The 13929-nt window shown below is 49.9% G+C and overlaps 1 protein-coding gene across 1 annotated transcript in view; it reads right to left on the bottom strand.

The window, feature by feature from the left end:
* The window catches only part of LOC103185068 (voltage-dependent L-type calcium channel subunit alpha-1D), a 133502-nt gene that overhangs the window by 23840 nt on the left and 95733 nt on the right, over nt 1–13929 (bottom strand). The window contains exons 31-38 of the mRNA XM_042339410.1: nt 5110–5238; nt 4802–4867; nt 4342–4433; nt 3517–3676; nt 2798–2925; nt 2394–2490; nt 1621–1723; nt 854–955 (exon numbers count right to left, since the gene is read on the bottom strand). Coding sequence (XP_042195344.1) covers nt 854–955; nt 1621–1723; nt 2394–2490; nt 2798–2925; nt 3517–3676; nt 4342–4433; nt 4802–4867; nt 5110–5238 — 877 coding nt within the window. The remainder of the gene's footprint in view (nt 1–853; nt 956–1620; nt 1724–2393; nt 2491–2797; nt 2926–3516; nt 3677–4341; nt 4434–4801; nt 4868–5109; nt 5239–13929) is intronic.

Genomic DNA, 13929 nt, shown 5'->3' with positions numbered 1-13929 from the left:
GGGTGGGGGGGTTGTGTGGATGGAGGACGGAGGTAGCTGCAGAGAAGCTCAGGCAGAAAAGTTGAATACGTTATTGGACACATGCGGTTTCTAACTCCAATCCCACGCCATGCGAAGCCGCCAGAAACAAAGTAGAAGCAAAAAACAAAAAGCACACTAACAAACTCCTCCAAACTCTGAGCCCCAAACGTCCGCTCGGTTAAAAAAGTCGCCCTGAAACACGTAAGCTCTCGCGGGTACGTCAAGCGGCGGAGGTCGCGGAAACTCTTTGGTGATCTCTCCTCTCCCGAGTGTTCCCCAGGAGACAGAGAGCCAGACAGACGGACGGACGGACAGAGAGACAGACAGACAGAGAGCCAGACAGAGAGCCAGACAGCGACTCACCCTCGTGCTGGGTGTTTGGGAACCCGCTGAGCTGACCCCGCGCTCAAATCGCAACTCACCACGTTACCGTCCGGCTAGAAACTCGCGCCGCGAGGGAAACAAGCCAGCCATGACACCGCACCAGCGCCACGGATACCGACACGGGCGCACGTGTGTTCGGACAACGCGTTCGAAACGAAAGTGACACTGGGGGAGGCAGGGAGGGGGGAGAGGAGGGGGGTGGGGGAGGGGGGGAAAGTGAGGCGTTACGGAGGGGAGGGCTCTAAAAATTCACTTGCAGGTGCAGAGCTTGTTGGGGTGGGGATGGGGATGAGGGGGGGGGTGTTGGGGAGAACAAGCTTGTTATTCCAATCTGTGAGTAGAGGCTCGATTGAGAACGTGGGGCGGGGGGGACTTGGGGGTTGTTGGGTTACGGGGTTGAGGAGAGGGGGGAAAGGGTGGGGGAGAGGCCGGAATTCACTTTACTGACCGCCAGCTGGAGGGACCACCTGGTCCAGCAGTTTCATACTCGTTCGTTTCCAAATCTTTTTGATAACCGCTCGCAATTCCTCATTCGCCTGATCCAGATTCCCTGTGCGGAGAGAGAGAGAGAGAGAGAGAGAGAGAGAAACAGAATATAACTTGCGTTCTGCAAGTCGAACAACTTTCAAATAAATCTCGACGACCTCCCCTCACCCAGAAGGCAACCCTTTCTCTCTCAGCCAACACTCAGTCAATGTCATCTCGTTGGCCCACAAAACATACAGTCACTGCACTTTACAGCATATCCTGTGAAGCGCTTTGAGACGTCTTGAAGACGTGATCAGGCGCTGTATCAAATGCGAGGGTTGTTATTATAATGTATCATAAGGATTATTATTGTTTATCTACATTATCATATGATTTATGTGACAAAATAATAAAATATGATATGATTATAGCATAATATAAATATTAATAATAATCCTTGCATTTGATACAGCGCCTTATCAGGTCTTCGAGACGTCTCAAAGCGCTTCACAGGATTCACTGTAAAGTGCAGTGACTGTACACACTATACATTATTACACAGTATTCTTACATTTATCAACATTTAAAGAGTTATCGTAATGTATTATCTGATAACCTATTGCTGTAAATTATTACAACGTGTTAACGCAGTGCAAATAACGGTAAATGAGCATAATTATGATTACAAATTATTGCGATTTATTAAATTAAAATAATGTAACATATAATAGTATCTTAAAGGCTTACCATCGGTCTTGATTTTCAGTGCCGTTCTGACCAAGGCAAACAGGGTTGCATTGAACATGACCGTACCATCGCTGTTCAGAGGCATATTCATGGCGACCAATCTCTGAGATTTTAAAGCGAAACGGCACGTGATGACGATATAATAACCCTCGCGTTTGATACAGCGCCTTATCACGTCTTCGAGACGTCTCAAAGCGCTTCACAAAATACACTGTAAAGTGAATTGACTGCGCATTTTGTGGGCGAAATTGCGCACGGCAGCGTTCCCCCACAGACAGACAGAGTGACCAATTAATTATTAGTTTTGCAATTGTTTTTGTTGGAAGGAATCATTTCCCAGGCTCGGGAGCTCAGCCTGCGGGGCCGAACTCGCCTTGAAAAGTTTTTAAGGTGGGGCGGCAGACAAAAAGGAAGCAAAAGAGAAGAAGAACCGAAGAAGAACTGGGATCGATCCGAGAATCCCAGGGGCAACACATCCGCTAGAGGATCAGCTTAGCTTCTTCGCGCAGCAAGAGCGTTAACGCAACTGTTGACCGTACCTCCCAGGCTCGATAGAGCGGTTAATTCCGCTACAACGACAACAACACGTAATTATATCCTTGCCCCCTCACCCAGGGCAGGGTCCCACAGCGCTTGACACTACCCTGCCGGCTGCACCACTGGCTGCGGCTTCGAACGAAACCGAACCACAAAGGTTCGCCTGCTGCTTTTGGACCGACTTCGAGAGGTCTCAGGGTCAGGGAAACGCTCAAGGCCTGCGGACGCAGTCTCACCTTGCAGGCGACTCGATGAGGACAGAGCTTGCCGAACCCGAGGGGAGGCTGAATGCGTCGGAGCAAGGTGACCACATCCAGGTGCTTTATTCGTCCCCTGTCAAAGAGCGAGTTCTCAAAGCGTGAATCGACAAAATAGGCGGCAGGTAGACCACCGTAGGACAGCGCCGAGAACAACTTGGATTTATTTATACAGCGCCCCCCTTTTCATGCGAGGTAGCGTCTCGGAGCGCTTCAAAAGGCATAGAATTACAGAAACTTGCAGCCCAGAAGAAGGCCATTCCACCCCCATTGTGTCTGTGTCGGCCCATTCAGTCCTGTTTACCTGCCCCCACCCCACAACCCCCACCTCCCCACCACACCCCCTCCCCCCCCCACCCACCCCTCCGCCCTCAACCCCTTACTTTGCCTCCGGATCGTACTCAGACCAAATCCTCTTGAATTCGTCAAGGTGATGGGGGCCCAGGATGGACCAGTCGCGGGTCAAGTAATCAAAGTTGTCCATAATGACGGCCACGAATAAGTTGATGATCTGAAACGTTGACGAGGAAAACGCACAAAGAGGATTTGCAGTTGTGACCGTTATTTTATCCTTGACTGACTTGGCGCAGGGCCTCACATCGTGTCATCGAGACGTCTCAAAAGCGCTTCGCGACGGTCTACTGTGAGGCGCAGTGACTGTGCATTTTGGGGGCAACCAGTTGGCGCACAGCGGAGGGCGTCCCACAAACAGCCGTGGAGCGAGCGACCAATTTTATTTGGGGGGGATTGTTGGCCAGGACACCGGGGGAGAAAGAGAGAGAGAGAGAAACTCCCTTCTCTTTTCGAATACAGCCGCGGGATCTTTAATGTCCACCTACGAGGGACGGCACCTCGGCGTGTGTTTCCGCACGTGCGCGCGTCACATATATATATGTTTGTGCACGTGTGTCGTGTGTTGCGTGTGCGTGTATGTAAAAAAAAATCTGCTTTGCAACAACGGGCAATTTTTCATTACCAGCAACGGCAAAATAATAATAAGACGTCCCAAAGCGCTTCACGGGACATACTGTAAAGTGTAGTGACTGTGTATTTAGTGGGCGAAAACCCCCCCGTCACAGCAAAAAGCTCCTGAAGCACGTACCAGGAAGGCGCACAGCATGTAAAAGGTGATGAAGTAGATGATGGCGAAGTTACTGCCGCAGGTGAATTCCTCCCCTGGGCCGTAATCCGATTCCGGATCGCAACGCTTGCCGGGCAGGCAGGCCAGCATGATGTCTTGCCAAGCTTCTCCGGTTGCGCACCTGTCCGGCAGAGAGCCGAGAGCGACGGTTCAGCGAAGGATTTCCATTTGCATTAGCGCGAGACGTCGTTCCTGAGATGAACGTCACTGGACGTCGCATTGTATTGTACGTGGGCCATCGGGGTGAGCCACCTGGGACACTACACTGCGCGGGGCGGGGCGGGGGAGGCGGGGGGAGTGCTATATCAACGCAAGGTTGTTGTTGGTGTTGTTGTCGAAGCCTCCCACGTGTTGGGTGGGTTTCCCGCCTAGTCTCAGCCTGTTTTTATCGTAAGCTCCCCTTAACCCCGCCAGCCAAAGCCCCGACCGGTCCGGTAGTCTTACCCGGACGAGCAGCGGGAAAGCGTGCCAGACAGCGCTCCCAAAGCGCGGGCTGCTGCGGGGTTTGAAGCTGGTCAAACTCCAGCAGTTTAGCTCAGCCCACGCTCTGGGGTACCCCTCCCAAATTAAAATCGTGGTGCAGAACTCTATTTAAAGACTTTCTTAAAAGGTACGTGAAGAGGAGCAATGTGCAGGGCTATGGAGTAAGAGCGAGGGGCGTGGGACTAGTTGGGAAGCTCTCTTCAAAAAGCCGGCACAGACACGATGGGCCGAATGGCCTCCTTGTGTGCTGTAGGATTCTATGATTCTACGATGCATAAAAGCCCGAGAGCACATCTCTGTTACCTGAAGAGAAGCAGTACAGCCTGAGGGAAGGTCTGAAAGTTGTTATTCCTGTTTACTTGAGTGTGGTCTTGCATTGCCACTTTGCCGAAAACCTGGTGGGGGAAATGGAGCCGTTGCGGGGGTGGGGGGGGGGAGTTGGGGGGAAAGGGGGAGAGGGAAAGGCAGGAAATACATAAAACACTTCAATCCAGACCCGAAAAGGAAAAGTGAAAGTGTCGGCTTCTCTCCCCAGCCCCACATTAGCCCCACACATCCTTCTATTTCGAACGCGCTCTGGGTCATCTCTCCCCTCCTCAAACCCCCCTCAGGCTCCGAGCCCCCAGCTCAGGCGCCCGCCCAGCTTTGCTAAGGGCCTTGGATCGTCCTGCCCGGCGTGAAAGGCGCAGCGTAGGTGCAAATCGGTACGCCGTAGTATTGTAAGAGCCCAGTCACCTTACGTTAGACATGTGATGGAGGTTACCTGCATGCCGATCACAGCGTAGATGAAAAAGAGCATGGCTATTAGCAGAGCCACATATGGAAGAGCCTGAGAAGAAAGATGAAAGTTTGTGAGAATTACACAGGGTCAGGCGGGCGAAATTGGCCTGCGGGCCGGTTGTGGCCCGGGGGCCGCCAGTTGGACCGCCCTGCACTAGATTAACAGAGGAATGTTTCCACCAGCCGCGCTCCGATCATATTTAGTGGCATGGAAACATTACAAATGAAGCCCTACCCCCTCTCTCTCGAATACCGCGCGCGCCAAGGCGACAGTTTACGCTGGACACTCACCTGGAAGGATTTGATAAAGGTCCACAACAAGGTGCGTATCCCTTCCCCGCGGCTCAGGAGCTTGACCAGCCTCATCACCCGGAAAAGGCGGAAGAAAGTGATGGATATCCGGGAGCTGTCCTCCGAGCTCTGAACGCAACAATTGGACAAACAGGGTCAGTTGGCTGGCTCGTTGTGGGTGGGAGGGTGGGGGGGCAGAACTGGGGGGAGGATGGGGTGAAGGGGGAGGGAGCACCAAAAACACTCTGAGATAAAACCAGGTAAAGACGCAACCAGAAGTGTAAATTACTGGAGGAAGGAGCTCAAGGTGTGGCATTAATCCCATACTTGAGTTACAAGGACTTGCACAAGTATGATGTGATCTGAAAGATTGTCATAGTAACAGTGCAAAAAGCTAAATTTTCAGAATAATCGGGTGTCCTGACGGATGCGGAGGTGGTGGGGAGGGGTGGGGGTGGGGGGCTGGGGAGGGAAGGGGTGGTGGGAGGGGGAAGTTGTTTTAAATCCTTTTTTTTTTGGGGGGGGGTGGGGAGTGCGTGGGGTGGAATCGGATGGGATTGGAGTTTGGTAGAGTTGGTTGGAGTCAAGTTGGGTGATGGGCGTAAGTTTGAAAATTTAACGTGATGGCACGGGAGCAATCGAATCTTACCAATCACAATCTACTTCGCACGCGGCCGGTGATTGATTTCAGCGCTAAGTCGGCGGCTGAGCGGCAGAAAGAGAAGACGGGAGTGGAATCCGGATTGAAATCGATACGAGGAAAGTTCACAAGGAGGCGATGCCGAAAGAGCACATCCATGCAAAAAAAAGGGGGGGGGGGGTGGAGGAAGGCGAAGGAGGGGGTAAATCGGGGGGAACACTTTTTCTCAGCTTACCGCAGGATCCCCTGTCGGGGGAGTCTCTGTTGGCTTCACAAAGGGCTTCAAAAATGAATATTTATATTAATATCTAACCAAGGCGACAGATTCATCTTCAAATAATTTTGAGCTCTAAAGAAGAAACGCCTTTTTTGTTTTGACATTTAACATTTGGCCCGCGAGTTTTTTAAAGCCAAAAGAACACTTGACGCCCCAGCACAGGAGGGGGGTGGGGGGGGGGTGGGGTCCAACCTTTTGGCTGCCGAGGGCCAGATTGCCCTACTTGAGATCTTTGTGTTTCCTTTCCCCAGAAAGGTAACGTGACATTTACGGGCTATGGAAGGCCTGGGTGGGCCGGGGATTGGGGGTGGGGGAAGTGGTGGGCCGGATGTGGCCCGCGGGCCACCAGTTGGGCTGCCCCGCTGAAATGACAAGTCGGTGTATCCCTCCGTTACAGATTTTGCAACCGCTATTGGAGGCCGCGATAACCGCCACACAGGTTAACAGGAAGAGAAGCTCCCTTCAACGTCGCCGCACCAAGAAACTATGCGCTCCTCCTATTAGCACTTATAATTGTATTTTTCAACGTTATTTAAGGGGGTTGGGGTTTGGTGGGGGGGGGGGGGTTGGGGGGAGAGGGGGAAATACGCGATACAATCACGATACAATTCACCGCGCGCGGAGAAACCCGAGGGGACACATGAGCAAGGATCATGCCACTTATCAGTCATTAAACTCGCCCGCAGAGAAAGTCTACAGACGGCCGTTCTGTCCAGGAGGAAAACCTTTCGTTTGTCGGTGACACCACTTGCAACTTGTCTTTACCGTCTTCTTTAATGCAGCTCGATTACCTGCCCCCCCCCCCCCGCCCCCCACATCCCCTCCCCAGCTATTCCCTTTCTGCCCCCGATTCGCACGCAGACACGCTTACTCACTCACACGCACGCGCACACGCACTCACTCACATACCCACAACACAACACACACGCATGCACACGCACACTGACTCACACACACGCGCGCGCCGCACGCGGGACGTTTTCGGTCAGTCATCAGGACCGGATTTCAATCCTGAACCCTGTCCTGGATGTTAAAAACATGGAGACCCTCAACGCCCCCTTTTTAACTCACTCACTCACTCACTCACTCACTCACTCAAACGATCTCAACCCCTGTTCTCTCTGTACGTCTCTGTACTTGGTATGAATGGCACGTAGGCTTACAAGACAACACATGCAACTCAATGCTCTCTGTGTTATTATTATAACCATGATCTTAATTAGCTAAAAGCATCTATGGGGGGGGAGGGGGTGAACAAATAACACACTCTCTTCTTTTGACAAAACACAATTAAATTGGTAAACGACAGTACAGTAAGATGTCGGTTTTACTGACCGTGATGTGAATCGGGTGCCCCAAAGCCAACTAAAGCCATTGGATTGGTTGGTTAGTTGGGTTGAACATTATGGAGAAAAGATTAGTGCTGTTTGGCAGACAAAATGGCTGCCATTTTGGTACCATCTCCCACAAAACCCCGCATTCTGTCACAGCAAATGATCACATGAAAGAAATATAACTCACAAAAAGGGAGGTGCGGGAAGGCATTGAGGGGTGGGCGGGTTGGGGTGGGGAGGTTTGAGGGGATTGGGGGGGTGGGGGAGAAGAGGAGGGAGGGGGGGGAGGGAAAATCAGGACTGATGGTGAACACGATGGGTGGAGATGGAAGTGGAAAGAGGTGGAAAGACGAGAAGGGGTTTCACTGTGAGTGGTGACTTCATCACAAACCCATGCCAAACCTGTGCGGTAACAAATGCATGCAACTAGCCGATGTGGTGGAGGGGGAGGGGGGTAGGGAGAGGGGGAGGGGGGTAGGGAGGGGGGGAGGGGGGGTAGGGAGGGCGGGGGGTGGGGGTAGAGGAGGGGGAGGAGTAGGAGGGAGGTGCGGTGAAGGGGTGGGGAATGGAGTGAGGGATGAGGATGCACATACACAAGTGAGGACAATAAAGCACTGTGTTGCAATCAATAAGAGGCCATCGCTAACACAACGTGGGACAAGGAAAGGGCAGAGGGAGTTTCTTCATTAAATAATTATTAACTCATTAATCTATCAGCCATTTGGGAGTAACAGGACAGCACAGAGCAGGACAGAGAGAAGAATTACTAACAGTAATCTTTGCCTTTGGGTTCAGCGCCTTTCCCGTCAGGACGACATCGCAAAGCACTTCATGGGACTTACTGCCAAGTGGAGTGACTGTGTGTTTGCGGGCGAATGTAAAACAGCAACACAGGGCTGTTTTATGTGTAAAAGATCTTTTTTTTTCAATGTGTTTGGAATTGAGGTACAAATCAAATCTCACAGGTTCGAGGGGCTGGAATGGCCTGCTCCTGTCCCTGTGCTTAAAGATGTTTTAAAGCAGCTTCCGCTGCGTTTTGAGCGATTAAAACGGGTCGTAAGTGTCAAATTCGGGGCCTGTTCGATAGAGTAATTGCCTTTCGCCTCATTGCTGCTCTTCGATGCAGCATTGATAGAAACGCAGAGACAATTATCGCGCGGAACAAGTAAAACAAAACATCTCTCCTGTGCGTGTGTGTGTGCGTGTGTGTGTGTGTGCGTGTGGGTGTGGGTGGGTGGGTGTGGGTGTGGGTGGGTGGGTGTGGGTGGGCTTCCAAATCTGCTATTTCGTGGGTTAGGAAATTGATCAGGCGATGCAACTGTGCTTAAAGGTATTTTAAATATTAACTCGCGTGATTTATTGTGTCCTCCTGTTTCCTGAGCAGTGACAATTTTTTGGGCAAACACCAGCAGGTTTGGTCAGTGGTTTGAGTTTTTTTTATGATTTTTTAATATCTCGTGAACAATGAAAGACTTAGATGATGGTTATGGCGGCAAGCGACTTGACGTAAAGGGGGGGTGAGAGGAGAACTAAAGGGGAACTTAACTGTAAAAGAACAATCTCTCTCTCTCTCTACGTCCAAACGTCTAAAAATAGGGCCCATTATTTCCTCTTACATCAAACCTGTTATCTACTCTACGCTTATGTCCATTGAAATTCCTCCAACCTAATCCGATGCTCAAACGACCATTTTTAAGGGTGAGGGGATCTAATTTGCGGTATTTCTTAACCCCTTCCTTAAATAAGTCGCCGGAGTACATCACGCCAACGCCAGTCTCCAAACACTGCGCGCTTCCCGGGGGTTCCCGCAGATTAACGGGAATCTCTCCTGGCGGAATTCTGGTCAGAAATACCGGAAGCTGTGATTTCCTTGTGCTGTGTTGATCAATGAGAAAGGAAAATGGCTTCGCACTCAACTATTCCTTGCGAGAAGGAAGGGTTTCGAAAGGTGAGGAATAACTTGAAACGTTAGGGCGAGTGAGCGCCGTCTACAGAGCATTTCTGAATGAAGAACGAGCAGCAAAAAAAAATAAGGAAAGTAAATATGAAACGAGGCAGGAAGTAGTGAATACCGCACACCCACAGGCTGGTAAGAGATTTGGTTTAACGTGTGTTTGGCTGAAAAAAAAAACCACACAGTACTCTGACTGAACTATTGGCATTATCTGAGGCAATCGCAATCGACTGGCAGACAGACGCCGTCATTTTCGCTCCCCGTCAAATTGAGGACCTCTGCAATCAGGTGAAGAACCTCAGGCGAGGATGGGGTGGTGGGGGAGGGGGAGAATTGGCATCGCGCTGCCGACAAGGATGGAGACCTTGTTAAAAACTTCCGCAAAGCACCTCAGCAGCGTGGGTGAAGTCACTCGAGTCGGGGGGCTTCGGTTTGAATGAGGATAGTCTGTGCGTCTGATACACAGCCTCACAAGAATCAACCGTAAAGTGTGGCGATGCAGGTGGAGTACAAACACCGGCACGGACTGTTTGGGCCGACTGGCCTGTTTCCGTGCTGTGGGTTCATTGTAAATCTTTGTGTAGTGACTGTGTATTTTGTAGGCAACTGCGGCAGGGCAGTCGAGTTTTACTTGGGGCGGAGGGGGGGATTGTCGGCCAGGAAACAGGGAGAGAGAAACTCGAGAGCCAGGAGCAGGTTATTTTAGCGTAACAAATAGAGTGGGGGGGGGGGGAGGGAGACTGGTGGGGTGGGGGGGGGGGGGTGTGGGGGGAGAATCAACAAAAATATATTAACGTTATCTAATTGCTAAAAATCGCAGGTTTAAGTGGCTCGCTGTTAAAATGCGACGCGACACGAGAAATCTCTGACTCCGCAGCCCGTGAGCGAGTGCAGAAGAGGCGAGAAGAGGAATACGGAGTGAGGAGAAATGAGTCACGTTGACAACAACAACAACAAAAAAAAACTGTGCCTCGTTCTTACAGGTTCGACCGTGTGATTTCACTCAACATATACGGGTGATCATGCAGAAAGTGCCCCCCACCAAAAAAAAAAAAAAAAAAAAACGGTGAAGTTATTGGTCATCCAAATTTCCACCCCTATCCGTTGGAGTCTGAACAGTTCCGAGGTGACGGAAGGGATTAGGAAAATTAAGGGCAACCGAAGATTGATTTCATTTTCAGCAAAGAGACGAGATTTGTTTGTGTGGAGTCGGTTTGGGAGTTTCCAAGCAGGACTGCGAGTTCCAATCATCCCAATCCACACGTGGAAATTCCCGTGTCTGGAAATGGAACGCACACTGTCTCTGGTCCCTCAGTGGGACACTCCCTGATGACTCAATTCCGGAGAGTGTCAAGTCCTGGTTGACGAGAGCCAAGGTTTCGAGACCCCGGAGTGTGTGTGGGGTGGGGGGTGGGGGGGGGGAATGCTGGAGTTTAACTAAATGAAACTGAATAAAGTGCAAGTGATAGCACTGCTTGGCAAGCTTTCCTGTTGGGTATCCAGTTAGGACCACCCTTCCCGTCAGGGCTTTGGCTTTCAGGGTTGACAGGAGCTGAGTGGGAGGATTCCCTGATCTCAATCATCAGACGCTCGAACATTTTTAAAATGGATCCTCGCCTCATGAATCTTCTGATTCGTCTTAGTCCCGTAAATTAAGCTTTGCAAAATTTTCTGTGGCACAATTAATACGCGTGATTTTCTATTTTACGGATATATTTTACGTGATAGTTTTTGGAGTTTAAAAAAAAAAGGAAAATCCCATTAAACTCTGTAAAGGAATTTCACAACTTTTAAATGGCTTGTTTTTTTTATATACACACGGCTACCAATATTAAACCTCTTCGACTGTGCCTTCGGTCACCCTCCTACCCCCACCCTCCCTGCCCTCCACCCCTCCTCATCCCAACCCCCAGGTCGGGTCCAAACCCCTGACTGTCCAGCGCCTTGGGACATCCTCCCAATGTGAAAGGCGCCATGTAAATGTAATTTGTTGTTGTTGCCAACCAGCTAGTGAACGGGGGGAATGGGGGGGGAACCTTATTGCAACCCTACAAGTCAGATTTCTGTCATTTGAGACCGAAAATTTGGATGACCAAAACGCAAGTCCTTCAAAATGTGAGATTGTGCCAATAAAACTCGAACGAAAATGGTGCAGCAAAATAATTGGAGCCAAAACAGAGGGTTTTGGCCATGATCCAACTGTAAATAAATACTTGCCTCGACAAGTTTCTGGAGAAAAAAAAATAAAATGAAGATGGAGGGAGGAAAAAATGGTTAGAAACCCCTCGAAAGTGTTTAAACTCAACGATATAAACGGGGATACTTTTCATCAATAGCACGTTTTCTAAAGGAGGTTTCGTGAAACTTTCGTGAAATGGTACCTCTCTGCCTCGTGTATGTAGTGTCGACCATATCGTTCCCTTTGTAGCCATCACCAAGACGGTGAAGAGAGCCCCCCCCCCACCCCCTCAACCCCACCACCTCTCTCCCCAACCCAATTTCAGTCATCAGACATGCGAACGTTTTAAAAATTGATCCTAGCCTTACGAATATTATTATTATTTATTATTTGTCCTAAAAGTTAACAGTTTTTTTCTTTCAAACCCCCTTCCAAACCCCACCGCCCCCCCCCCCCACTCCCTCACACACACACACACACACACACACACACACAAACACGTACATTGCGGGCAGGCGGGTGGGATATGAAACTGCTGTAGACAGAATAGCGGCTGCTTTGAGTCACATCGAAAGCAGGAACTGGTTTAGGTCATTACGTGTCGGAGATAAGGACTCGACGGGGACACACACACACAAAAAAAAAATCCTTAAAATGTGTGTTATTTTTCAAGTTTTCTCTCTCAATGAAACTAAGGGGTGGCTCACAATTATCATTGACAAAGGAGGCGGGTGGGGTGGGGGGGGGGGGTTGCGTCTCAGTAACAAGCGTGAGCGGATGGCGTTACATGTTACACACATGTAATTAGACGAACAGATATATCACTGGTGATTGTATCTGTCCAGTTGCTGATCTTTGCTTCTTGTAGTTTGTTTCTCTGGGGGGGGCTGTTGGATGGGGGTGGATGTCGGGTGGTGGGGTGGAGTATGAATACATCACTGACTGATGATAATTCTGAACCACCCTATAGTTTGTACCTTGACGTCATTACCACGGAAGTGGACAAGCGACACAGAGATAGCGATGTGACTTAATTCATTTCAGGATTATTTTTTTTAGCAGCGGGTTTTCGAACGTTTACAAAGAAAAAAAAATGTTTCCAGACTTTGCTTCAAAACACACAGAGAGAGAGAGAAAGCCGCTTGCTTCGCCTTTCAAACCGTGGCTTTGGATCTTTAACGCTCCCCCCACCCCCACTCCCGCCCAACCAGCGTGGGGGGCTTGAACCCATAGCCTTCTGACCCAAAGGCGAGAGTGCTACTGACTGAGCCAGGCTGACCCTGAGCTGGGAATCCATATCAGGATAGCCGATGGGTAAACTGGGAATGTCACGAGGGTACAATGGAGCGGGCTCTGCGCTTTTTTTGGGGGGTGGGGAGGTGGGGGGCTGCGGCTGAAGGGATTCGATTGAAAGCCTGTAGCTTGTTCATTAAAGTTACCACATTTTTATCGTTATTTAAGGCTGGATGGGTGGGGCACGGGGGGGGGGGGGTGGACAACAACAACAACTTGCATTTACACAGCGCCCCCTCACGCGGGGTAGCATTCCAGAGCGCTTGGCTGCGATGGAGCGCGATGCTGAGCCAGGAGGGGGGGGTGTAGGTGACCGAGGCACGGTCGAAGAGGAAGGTAAAGGTGGGGGGGAAGAGGGAGCCAGGCTATTCTTTTGATATTAATTATTAAAAATGAAATAAAAGAAATCGTTGAAAAAAAAAGGGAAACCTTTCAATATCGGGTCAGGACCGGTAGATAATAAGTCAAAGCGTGAAAACATCCAGTGCTTTTTTTGTTTTAAAACCATATCGCACGCACCGTGTGTCAAACGTCCAAAACTCGCTGCTAAAGCAACAACATTTTAACATGTAAGACATTGCCAGACTTGGAATTTCTATGTTAAAACTGAAATGGGAACAGGATCTACTTGGAGGTTGGGTTACCAAGCAGCCTTTTTACTTACATTAACTTCTGTGATAGCAATATCAACGACGCTACCAACAACAATTAAGGCATCAAAAGTGTTCCATGCATCCGCGAAATAGTGCTGGGAATGCAAGCATTCAATAGGAGCGGAAAAAGGGAATGAGAAAAAAGACAGAAAGGAAAACAAAAGAAGAAACAAGAAAGTACAGAGTTACAACATAAATACACGTACAGCCTGTTTCAACCTGGCAATACTTAGCATCCCTGTGAAAGCAAGGCTGTTTTATCATCCGTTTACCGCCTTCCTCACCCCACAACCCCCCCCTCCCACCCCCCAAACACACACACACAATGGTACCCAAATGTTTGGGACTTGGGAGACAGATTTCCCTTTCCATGTGGCTCGCTGGGATCCAATATTTCTTTGAACTTTATTTATTTCGTCCCCTGAAAGATCTCGTGCCTTTGGACAACGTTATCGAAAAGCATAGAGCCTAATCACACCCCCCACGCTCA

The sequence above is a fragment of the Callorhinchus milii genome, unplaced genomic scaffold, assembly GCF_018977255.1.
Source record: "Callorhinchus milii isolate IMCB2004 unplaced genomic scaffold, IMCB_Cmil_1.0 Scaffold12, whole genome shotgun sequence".
NCBI lineage: Eukaryota > Metazoa > Chordata > Chondrichthyes > Chimaeriformes > Callorhinchidae > Callorhinchus > Callorhinchus milii.
Note: the sequence above shows the minus strand (reverse complement) of the source record. Positions and strands in the feature narration are given on the sequence as shown.